The sequence below is a fragment of the Sesamum indicum genome, linkage group LG9 (genome assembly GCF_000512975.1).
Source record: "Sesamum indicum cultivar Zhongzhi No. 13 linkage group LG9, S_indicum_v1.0, whole genome shotgun sequence".
NCBI classification, from domain to species: Eukaryota; Viridiplantae; Streptophyta; class Magnoliopsida; order Lamiales; family Pedaliaceae; genus Sesamum; species Sesamum indicum.
Window position 1 is genome coordinate 11856532 of NC_026153.1, and position 12358 is coordinate 11868889.

Below are 12358 nucleotides of genomic sequence, written 5' to 3' on the forward strand. Positions count from 1 at the left end.
TTAGTATACATGTCATTTGGACTAAACTATCTACTTGGATGAATCAACGAAATAGGTAAGTGGATTTTTCTTTCTACTCTTTTTGTTTCAAAATTTTTACTCGAATCAAATGATTTTTCTCTTAAATAACTCTTTTCTTCATATATACGTATATACATACTTTTTTCGAGCATGCTTATTATATATGTACCGGTGTTTTCACATTATGTATAAATGTCTTTATTTTTGTTAGTAAAATTAAATCAAAGGAAATCCTAAGCCACACCTGCCAGTAATAATATGCCATGCGGAAAATATAAAATTTTCATAAAAAATTGTCAAATTCTTAACTCTACCTGACTATGATTAATAAATAAAAATTTCCCCAAATTGGGAGTTCTAAATCCCCTATTCAGACAAAAACCCACGGCCAACCTTGCAAGAGTCGGCCGTGCCACTATCGTTTCTGCGCCGTGAAGTTATATAAGGGAAGAATCCGAATTTCGACCGCCCAAATAGGCCAACTGCTGAAATATGAAAATTCAATAAGTTGAAGATGAGTGTGTATTGTTTTTGTAGATATGATATATTTTCAAAGGCATACATAGTAGGTAGGTAGATATGCAAGTTGTCAATACCATAAAGTTTAATATATTTATAACTTACCCAATGGCTGTTTGAAGTTGGTATGTCGGTGACTCGTATATTGAGATGTAGATATAACATTTTTTTTAGAAAAACATTTTTCAAATTAGAATTATATATCTAAAGAAGAGCAAATTGTAAAACAAAAAAATTATATGTTTCGGGTTTCTCTTTTTAAAATGATTCTTGATTCTGACATTTCTTGTTTATTTTGATTTTGGTAGAAGAGGATACAATATTGCTAAAGTGGAATTTGAACATTTTTTTCTTAAGAAACTCATCTAGAAGATAATACTTGTTGCTTTCTTACCATTCTCACTTCTCATCACAAGGTCAAATTGATTTCCTTAAAAACAATAATAATTTTCCACATGGCATAATATTAGTGGTTGGCTTGGCAGCGGGGTCCGGCAAAGAATTTCCCATAAATCAAATTGTTGCTCTGAATTTATTAAGATCAGATTGGGCCTAGGGGCTAGTCTCAAAATTTTTTGACTCACCTATTGGTGTTAAGTGGGGCACTACTATGGTGGTGACAATATTTTTGATCCACCTACTAGTGTTAAATAGGACATGTGTATGGCTTTGATAATATGTTCCGACCTGCCTACTGGTGTCAAGTGGAGCCTGGTTGTAAGCTAAAACGATATTTTATGTTCTGATCTGCCTACTGATGTTAAGCGGGGCCTGACAGTAAGCGAAAATGACATTTTATCCACCTTAACGAGATCAAAAGTTAATGAACTGATCAATTAAACCAATTGATTTTAATATTTGAGAGCATACAATGTGACTCTCTGTATCTAGTATATATTAAATATTATTCTTTAACAAACTAAATATACTATCACACATGATATTTAATTCTTCTGCACCTATTTCTTGTTTGATGTTTATTCACGAGAGGTTTAATTATTTGAGTTAATTTGAGACAAAAGAGAAATTATATAAAGTTCCATTATTTAATTTGTAAGGGTTAGAAAGCCACAAATTGACTAGAAATTAAATCGTAGGGTATAACACAATATACCAAAATTATTAGGGACTAAATTAAAGTTTCATAATATTTTTAAAGTTGAATCACATAAATTTAGAACTTAAGGGGTTGATTTTATAAATTTATCAAAAATAGAAGGAACAAACACAGAAAAAGAAAGATAAAAAAAATTGGTGGGGCAGCACATGGCTGCTAGCAACCTTTCTAAGGATACTAGCACGTCGTGCACCTCATTCTTGGGCCACAACACACTTTTTTTTTTCTCTATTTTTTTTTTAGAGAACTCTGCCATCGTCGAGGGACGGTTTGACGGACCTACCTATTTATTAATTAATTGAATTAATTTAATTATTTATTAATTTATAATAGATTAACTACTTCTTAATCGGGTATAAATATTATGACCAATAGAGGAGTTAAATTTAAAAATTATATAATTTAATTTTATGTTTTAGATGAAAATAAATTAGTTAATCACTTCTATTAGCTCATTTAATTTCTTATTAATTAATAACAGAGTAGTAAATTAAATCATTTCTGCCTTTTCATAGCTGGTGGGTTACTTAAATTAGTTTTATGTATTAATTAGTAATTAATTAACTAGTGTATTTTATTCATTTTTGTTGTAGCTAAGTAATTAAAATAGCTATTTAATCTTGATTAGCTGAATTCGATATGGTGAATTAATTGAATTGATTATTTGGTTAATACTTTACTAATTTACTACTAAGCAAATCTAGTTTTAATAATGATTTTTAGTTAGTTAGAAAAATTGTTCAAAATATTAGTTATTCAGTGAAATGCATAATTATTTATCTATTGACTCAATTGAATTACAACAATCTAAAAGCTGGGAAATGTATAGGTTCCTCGTTTAATTTTTTTTACGTTGATAAAAACATTAATTATTATCTAGTTAAAAGAATATAAATAATTAGATTTTATAATAATATTTTGATTGATTAATTAAATTTAGTTATCTTATCCTTATTAATTTTAATTGCTTAGATATTACGTAGCCAATGATCTCTTTGCAAAATTGGGGTAATATTATGTACATTGTGCATGTCTAATATAAATACAGAGGTGATTTTACTTACTACGAACCTTAGTGAAAATATTTGTCGAAATTGTCCATTGATAAACAAACATGAATATGATATTTAGTTATCTACTTGAATTTGAATGGGTCCTTCAGAACTCTATGGAGTTAAGTGCTACAATGTGATCAATACTTTCGTCATGCGATATTCTGGTTTCTTTATGAACTTCCATTAGAAGCCACATCTACAGTCCATATGAGTATCGAAAAGGTCCCATTCCTCTTAATATTACTCAGTTCATCTTAATTGAATATGCATGTGGTCTTTAAATTGTAAATTTTTTATATGATTGTTCGATTAGGTTTATGAATTTGATTATGCTGTTCTTACTAAGTGGTCCATAGCCCAGGCCTGGACAGTTCACAGTGCACCTTGTGTAGCATTGGAGGGCTAGTTGAGACTTCGTCATTCAATTCCCACTTGGGTGTCCTTTCGCAAGCAGGCTGGAGGTTGCATTTGTGACATTGGTCGCCATGTACATACGCATGGCCAGTTCTATGCGATCGCAAGGTCGCTCCCTGCATCGTGGATAAGGTAGTAAAATGTCTTTGGGGAGACATAAGGTGGTGATCATGTTATTCGATCACGCCTGACACGGTCTTCACAGGCTCAATTGCTATTGTCGTGGTAAATATGATATATTGTAATTATTTTTATCGAGATTTATTTTGTGATTATTTTCTTCCATAGGCACCCACTCGTGGCCTTACTAAACTTTTGCTTATGTAATTTGAATTTCTTCCTCTAGACATAGGTACATTGAGCAAGTCAGGATTTAGCTGACCTAGGAAAGAGATTAAGGTGATTAGGAAGGAGTTTGAATGTTCAGAACTTTAGTTGTTCTGGTTATCCAATTACAACTTCCATAACTATATTGTTATTATGATTTCAAATAGGTCACGTCCCGACAATAGGAATTAAAGTAAGAGTCCTATTTTCGGTGTGTGACATACAAGAAATCTTGTTTTGTAAAACTATGATGGTTTTGCCATATCTGAATCACATTAAGTGCATTTCTTTGGTTCTAGTGTGATCGTACGTTATGCATGAGATTTAAATATTTTGAACTATTCTTCTACTCGTTTCTTTGAAAGCCTTGATAAGTGAAATTTTAGTTGTTTTATGGTATTATATAATTTGTGAATACTCAAGCCAATAGAAGAAAAAACCCATTTACTGGGCGATTAATCGTTCATTCCCCATAAGATGGTGTCTTGCAAATGCGTTAGAGAAAGGGATGGACAAAGGATAGTATCGGGGACGGTGACTGCGTTGGTAGTTAAAACCCTAAAGATATTTTCACTATTACTCATTATGTGTTACTGATTTGGATGTATAAGTATTTGGTTTATTAGTTTCAATTTTTTTCAATTTGAAGATACATTGACTACACTTATCCTGATGATTAGTAGTTTGCTTTCAAAAAAATAAAATAGAAGTCATGAATAGTTTGAGATAGTTTGTTTATTTGCTCAATATCACTAAGTTGTCTGGATTTAGTGATGCTGTTATGTTATAAGTCCTAAATTTGGGGCGTGACAGGTATAGTTATGGAACTAAAATTATAATTTTTTCCGCCAAATATGACTAGTATATAATACTTGACTTAGCTTCTCCATCATGGCTCTCTCTCTAAATATATATATGATAGGATCGCATTTTGTGCTTATTTCATATAATATTTTAGCCTATTTTGTGACCAAATGCTCCTAATTAAATATTATTTTACAGCATTAGGACAAAAAAAATAGAAAATGAAGAAAATCACCAAAATGAAAATTCAACAAGACTTAAACTGAATTTTTGACAAGAGTTTAAAGCTGCTTGGACTACCTCTGATGAACGAAGAGTTTAACTAGGATTATAATTTTATCTCTATAAGTCTTTTAGTTCAACTAGGAATCTACTTCTAATTCTAGTAGAACTAGGTATCTAGCTATTATAAATAGGTGATGTAATTCACTTTAAGAAACAACTTTTGAACTCTTCTATTTCTCTACGGTTTGATATATTTTCTTACTTTGCTTTTCATGCGTTCTTCCATTAGCATGTCTAGCTAGTTCTCTTATTCCGGTTGAAGATTTAGTGATTGCTTAAATTCAACGAGTTGTGAGATCTAATTTATGCTTTCTACTTTATTCATGTTGGTATTTGTGTTGTTCTCTGTGCTTTTATTACAAATAATCCGATTTAATATCAAGAATATTTGCCTAGCCAATTGAACTAACAAATCCGTAATTGTTTGTTTAGTTCAATAACTAGTGGTAACATGGCATAATTGATTATGTAGAAGTTTTCGATTATATTGTGGGGAATGCACAATCTAACTTAAATAAATCCTCGTAGGAATTTATTTGTTAGAATTGGGCCTTTCTAGTTCTTAATGCTGTTGGTAAATTAAATCTTGAGAACGTTTCCAAGGTTGTTTACTGATTAGGGATTTAGTCAACGGACGTTCCTTGACTATCCACAAGGTAAGGAAAGGTGAGGTCGTTAGTCGTACCAATGACCATAACCAATTTATCAATCATGAATAATTATTATCTTTGCATCTATGATCGACCATGGAATTAAGCATAATCCTGTCTTTAACTGGAATACTTTTATCATATATTTATCTCTTCTTATTTTAGTTTTTTTTTATTTTTATTCTTCACAATCATAAATCCCCCCAATTATTTTTATTTTTATTTTTTTGAAGGAATTAATTTAAAACTAATTTCTGTGGATTCGACCCTACTCACACTTCTACAAAAGTGTTCGTAGGAATTATTTTTGGTAGATCCGATACCCATCAAATTTTGGCGTCGTTGCCGGGGATTGGTGTCTTTAAATTAATTTCTTTTTCTTGTTACTTGATTTTATATCACGTTCTTCTCGTACAGGTGAACTTGAATTTGACCCAGAGATCGAGAAAACCGCTCGTAGACTTCGAAAAGAAACCAAACAACATAAGGAAGAGGCTTCTACTTCTTCCAAACCAGCAACAAATTCTGAGTTAGACGTGTCCACGTCTAACGACTCTAAAGACGAATTCATGGCCCATAATCCCGAACGAACGATCAAAGAGATGACTTCGCTTGACTTAAATCAACAACCACTCTGCATTGAATATCCTAATTTAGATGATGATTTTGAACTTAAATCCGGTCTCATCCACTTACTTCCCATTTTTCGTGGCCTTGCAGGTGAAGACCCACACAAACACCTCAAGGAATTCCATGTGGTGTGTTCCGGCATGAGACCTCAAGGAGTCACCGAAGAACAAGTCAAGTTAAGAGCCTTTCTATTCTCATTGGGCGATAAAGCTAAAGATTGGCTTTACTCCTTACCTTCGGGATCTATTGTTAATTGGAACGAGCTCAAGAAACTATTTCTTGAGAACTACTTCCCCGCTTCAAGGACTACAAACATCCGGAAGCAAAGAAGTGGAATATGTCAATTCTCCGGTGAAAGTTTCTATGAGTATTGGGGGAGATTCAAGCAATTGGTGGAGAGTTGCCCTCATCACCAAATTTCCGACCATCTTCTAATTCAATATTTTTATGAAGGATTATATGAGCCAAATAGAAGCTTGGTGGATGCAGCTAGTGGAGGTGCTTTGTATGACAAAACTCCTACTGAAGCACGCAAACTAATCACAACCATGGCGGCCAATAATCAACAATTCGGTAGTAGAAACGACAACTCCCCACAAAGGGTAAACGAGGTAAGTACTTCTATTGATGAACGTTTAGATAAACTTACTTCTCTTGTTGAAAAATTTATAGGGTGAAGCATTCAACAAGTCAAAACTTGTGGGATACGTACATCTTCGGGACATTACACCGACGCTTGTCCTACACTTCACGAAGAATCAACCGAACATGCTGACGCCGTTGGTAGATTTTCTGAGCAACAACAAAGGAGATATGACCCATTTTCCAATACCTATAGCCCCGGATGGAGAGATCACCCAAATTTGAGGTGTGGCAATCAAGCTCAAAACTTTCAAAGGGGTCCACACCAACAACCACCACCACCTCAAACCAATTCCAATAATGGTATGCCCTTAAAAGATATCGTGAAGACACTCGCCTTGAGCACCCAACAGTTCCAACAAGAAACTCACAAGTTCCAACAAGATTCCCGCTCGAGCATACAAAATTTAGAATACCAAATGAGCCAACTGGCTTCCTTCGTCAGCCGCTTGGAATCTCAAGGTAAGTTTTCATCCCAAACTACTATTAATCCTAAACAAAACGTTAGTGCTATTACCTTGTGCAGTGGAAAAGAGCTACAACTCGAAAATAGTACTAGGCGTGGGCATGCACAGCAGGACAAAACAGAGGATGCAATCGAAATTCTTTCAAAACAAGCTGAGAAATTCAACCAAGTCAGCAAGGAAAATCGCAAGGTGTTCGTGCCCAAACCTCCCTCCCCGGAGAGATTTGCCAAGTCCAAAGAGGAGGAAGAGGAGAAGGATATCCTTGAAACATTACTCAACGTTGAGGTAAATATTCCCTTGCTCGATGCAATTAAACAAATACCTCGCTATGCAAAGTTTCTTAAGGAGTTGTGCACCAACAAATCCAAATTGAGAGATGATGAAAGGGTAAGCATGGGAGAAAATGTGTCTGTCATTCTTCAAAGAAAACTACCTCTTAAATGCAATGATCCAGGTGCGTTTTCTATCCCTTGCAAAATTGGAAAGATTGGAATAGAAAAAGCAATGTGTGATTTGGGTGTCTCTATCAATATTATGCCTCTTACTATTTATGAATCTTTGAATATTGGCCCATTGAAAGAAACGGGGGTTATTCTTCAACTTGCCGATCATTCCGTAGTTTACCCCGAAGGAGTTCTTGAGGATGTACTTGTGCAAGTTAATGAATTGGTTTATTCTGCTGACTTTTATGTGCTTGATATGAAGGAGGATATTTCTCTCAATTCTACATCTATCTTGCTAGAAAGACCATTCCTTAAACCCTCAAAAACCAAAATTGATGTTGATGCCGGAATACTCTCTATGGAATTTGATAATGAGGTTATGAGTTTTAAAATTAGTGGTGCCATGAAATATTCTAATGATGTGCATTCTATTTTTCTGATTGATTTTATTGATCCTTTGGTGCAAAAAAATGCTATGTTCGATGGTGGAGGAACATTTAAGACAATAATTACCAAAAGCCTCACCTCGAATCCAAGAGCTTAGAAGAAAAAAGTCTTTCATGACAAAATAAGTTTGAGGAAGAAGTCATACATGGAGCACCAAGTTCTCCTAAATCCACACCATCACCGGGTGTATTACATAGAAGAAGTGGATTTAGAGTGTCCAACTCATTTGAGTTGAGGCACAACAACGTCTAGCCAAAGACGCTAATGAAAGGCGCTTCTTGGGAGACAACCCATGTCCTTTTATTTTTCTCAATTGTTTATTTTTCTCTTCTTGTGAATGTTGTTATACCACTAAAATCGATTTTTGAAGGTAAAAAGGTATAAGCATCCACAAGGAACTCTTCCTCTCATCCAAGGTCTCACAATTCTCGAGTTCCTGCAGTTCCACCCGAATCACTGAGGGACGTTCTCTTTATCCCTTTCTCTTATTTTATCGTCCTAGATATACATGGATACCACATTGAGGACAATGTGGAATTAAGTGGGGGGAGGGTGTTTTGATTGCTTTGGTAGAAAAATGAGTCTTGGTGGATTAATTATTTTGATTGATGCTTACTATCCCTTCCATATTTATTGAAGCCAATATTTTTTATCTTGTCCTCTTACTAGCTTTATGATCAAAGACTTAGGCTAATAAAGTAATAATTTGGTAATGTGTCATAAGGGTGTCCATCTAATGACTCTTCACAACTTACGGTTAAGAACTTATTTTTGCAAATGGTGATTTGATTTGAAAATTGAATGTGGAAAATTGGTGGACATAACCTACCTAGAGAGGAATTTTGAGCCTATACACTCATGAAAATCTACAATTTTTCTTTTCTTGAGAGATAATACTTCATGATTTTGTCTTCCTAGAACTTGCTTTGAACCATATCGAGGCCACATCTTTATGCATTCACTTGAAAATGATAAAAGCATTAGGATAAAAATCCCTTCAGCTTAAAAGACCACCCACATGCAATTCCCTTTAGTAATCCCATTTGAGTCTTATAAGCCTTAATTCCTTGTTATGAAACCCGTATAAACAAATTCTACCGTCTTCTTATTACCCTTGTTTGGCCCTTCCAAGGACTAGTAGAGCGTCAAGGAAACAAAGATGTATTCTAAGTATGTGTTCTGACATTAAGTGTGGGGATATCTCAATAGTAAAGGACGTTTATGAGCTAACATTTCACATGAAAATCTTGTTCTATGCCTTAAATAATAAAAAAAAAGGAGAGAGAGAGAGAGAGAGAGAGAAAATGCCCTAAAAAAAAGAAAGAAAAAAAAAAGAGAAAAAGAAAAAAAAAGAAAAAAAAATATTTTCTCTCTTTAAAAGAAAGGCATAGCTCAAGTCGAGGAAGGCGGGACATGAAAGAGCATGAGATAAATCAATTTTGAAAAGCTTGGATTCCTACATCTATTACTTGGTGCTCTAATTTAGTTCCTGGGATTTGCACCTCATTTTTCCTTATTCTTCCTACCCACAAACCAAAGCCCCATTATAACCAAAATATAAGACCTCTTGATTCAAGTGTGTGCATATTTATAAGTGGTGGAGATTTTGGTGTATAATCAAGCCTATGGTGAAGCATTTTTCATAGCAAGCATTTGAGCGAAACACTCAACAACCAAAAATACTCGAGAGATTGGGAGATATGAGAGCATAGTCCGCTTGTTTTTCATGCTTAGTTTTTGATGAAAATCATCTTGTGAAAATTTGTTTGAAACTTGTTGAGTTGTCTTTTATCATATGGTGTACCATTCTTTGAACACTTAACTAAATTCTTGCTTTGGTACTTTCGTCTCCGATCCATAAAGTTTAGAATGAATTTCTTCAACTATTTTATCTCTATTTCTTTGCATCGAGGACGAGCAAAGGGTTAAGTGGGGGGATATTTGATAGGATCGCATTTTGTACTTATTTCATATAATATTTTAGCCTATTTTGTGACCAAATGCTCCTAATTAAATATTATTTTGCAGCATTAGGACAAAAAAAATAGAAAATAAAGAAAAGCACCAAAATAGAAATTCAAACAAGACTTATACTCAATTTTTGACAAGAGTTTGGAGCTGCTTGGACTACCTCTGATGAACGAAGAGTTTAACTAGGATTATAATTTTATCTCTATAAGTCTTTTAGTTCAACTAGGAATCTACTTCTAATCCTAGTAGAACTAGGTATCTATCTATTATAAATAGGTGATGTAATTCACTTTAAGAAACAACTTTTGAACTCTTCTATTTCTCTACGTTTTTATATATTTTCTTATTTTGCTTTTCAGTGCGTTCTTCCATTAGCATGTCTAGCTAGTTCTCTTATTCCGGTTGGAGATTTAGTGATTGCTTAAATTCAACGAGTTGTGAGATCTAATTTATGCTTTCTACTTTATTCATGTTGGTATTTGTGTTGTTCTCTGTGCTTTTATTACAAATAATCCGATTTAATGTCAAGAATATTTGCCTAGCTAATTGAACTTACAAATCCGTAATTGTTTGTTTAGTTCAATAACTAGTGGTAACATAACATAATTGATTATGTAGAAGTTTTTGATTATGTTGTGGGGAATGCACAATCTAACTTAAATATATCCTTGTAGGAATTTATTCGTTAGAATTGGGCCTTTCTAATTTTTAATGCTGTTGGTAAATTAAATCTTGAGAATGTTCCCAAGGTTATTTACTGATTAGGGATTTAGTCAACGGACGTTCCTTGACTATCCACAAGGTAAGGAAAGGTGAGGTCGTTAGGTCGTACCAATGACCATAACCAATTTATCAATCATGAATAATTATTATCTTTGCATCTATGATCGACCGTGGAATTAAGCATGATCCTGTCTTTAACTGGAATACTTTTATCATATATTTATCTCTTCTTATTTTAGTTTTTTTATTTTTATTCTTCACAATCATAAATCCCCCCAATTATTTTTATTTTTATTTTTTTGAAGGAATTAATTTAAAACCAATTTCTGTGGATTCGACCCTACTCACACTTCTACAAAAGTATTCGTAGGAATTATTTTTGATGGATTCGACACCCATCAATATATATATATATATATATATAAACAAATGTTCTGAAAAAAGAAATTAGGAAGTGTTTTCTTAATTGGAGATTTTTATTTTTGGGCTCTAGTCATCGACACAGTTTTGGTAACTTATGTTCTAGCTTCATCAATTTTAAACACCCAATTTTGTGAAATTGGTCAATTTTAGTTCACTCCATTAATTGACTTTAAAAAACTAACAAAAGTATCATTTTTACGGGAAAAAAAGATGACAAGCTAATGCCTTAAAATTGAAAGCACTTACCTTCAATAGAGAAGAAGTCTTTTGGTGGACGACTTTTTGAAGAAGTCTTTTCACTTGCATCAAGAATTATAGGGTGGGAGAAAGATTATTGTCTTTTGGTGGACGACTTGTTCTCATTAAATCGGTCCTTTCAACTACGCCTATCTGCCTTTTTTCAGTTCTCAAACCTCCTAAAAGAATTCTGCTACATATTGAATGGATGCTTAACAATTTTTTTTGGGGCTCATCTAGCACGGTTAAGAGGTAACATTGATCATCATGGCACTCCATTTATTGGCCAATTGAGGAAAGGAAGCTTAGTGTTCGTATCCTCCAAGATACTGTAAATGCCTTCTCTATGAAATGGTGGTGACGATTTAGCGATTCTTCGTTATTATGGTCATAGTTCTTGACATCAAAGTACTGTAAGCGCTCTTGTGTTGTTGCTGCCCGTGCTCATGTTAATAGCTCCTCTATCTGGCGGCGTCTGAAATCGGGACAGGGTATGAAGGAGGGATCTTTCATCTTAGCACTTGGAGCTGGTAGTCTTTGTTTCTCGAATGATTTCTGGGTTGGGGAGGCTCCATTAGGGGATCTTGTTCAGCCTCATCTAGTTCCGCATGAGTGAGTCCATTACTGCTTGGCTGACAACAGTTGGCACATCGACAACCTTGGATGCATCTTGCCAGGTCCTCTCATACAACTTGTCAAGTTGTTTCTTTCGATTGGGGTTCAAAGGATAAGCCTATTTGGAAGGGGCAATTAGCTGGAGTTTTCGTGATAAGCTTGGCATGGAGCCTGATTCGGACATACGGTGTGCGTCAACCTCTCCTTAAAGACTTATGGCATTGCACTATCTTGCGGTCAATGTCCATCTTGGTTTGGAGATTACTGAATAATTTATCCCTATTGATGGACGATTGCGAGAAAAAAGCATGAACATTGTCTCAAATGCATGTCCTGCTGCGACATTAAATCACTACATGTTTTCTTATGTAGCAATTTCATTTGCAAGGTTTGGGAACATTTTGGAAACCTGTTTAATTTTCAACCTTCCACTACTGACAACATCTCTTCTATGTTTCACTCTTAGCGCTTGTGTTCATCTTTCCTTGGATGTGGGCATGTGCGGTTTTTTATACCTATCTTGTTTTTCGATTCACATAGAAGGCGAGAAATGCGGCAAAATTCGATT

At 34.3% G+C, this 12358-nt stretch overlaps 1 protein-coding gene across 1 annotated transcript; it reads left to right on the plus strand.

Moving 5' to 3' along the window:
• LOC105171279 lies at window positions 6884-11791 on the plus strand. The gene is made up of 2 exons (XM_020696534.1): window positions 6884-7750; window positions 11570-11791. The coding sequence occupies exons 1-2, from the start codon at window positions 6884-6886 to the stop codon at window positions 11789-11791; spliced, it is 1089 nt and encodes a 362-aa protein (XP_020552193.1).

Bases quoted from the DNA above. Each gene is read 5' to 3' on its own strand.
- LOC105171279 (XM_020696534.1), top strand. From the start codon at position 6,884: ATGAGCCAACTGGCTTCCTTCGTCAGCCGCTTGGAATCTCAAGGTAAG. The intron at 7,751-11,569 runs GTTATGAGTTTT...TTATGGTCATAG, and splicing joins CTATGGAATTTGATAATGAG to TTCTTGACATCAAAGTACTG.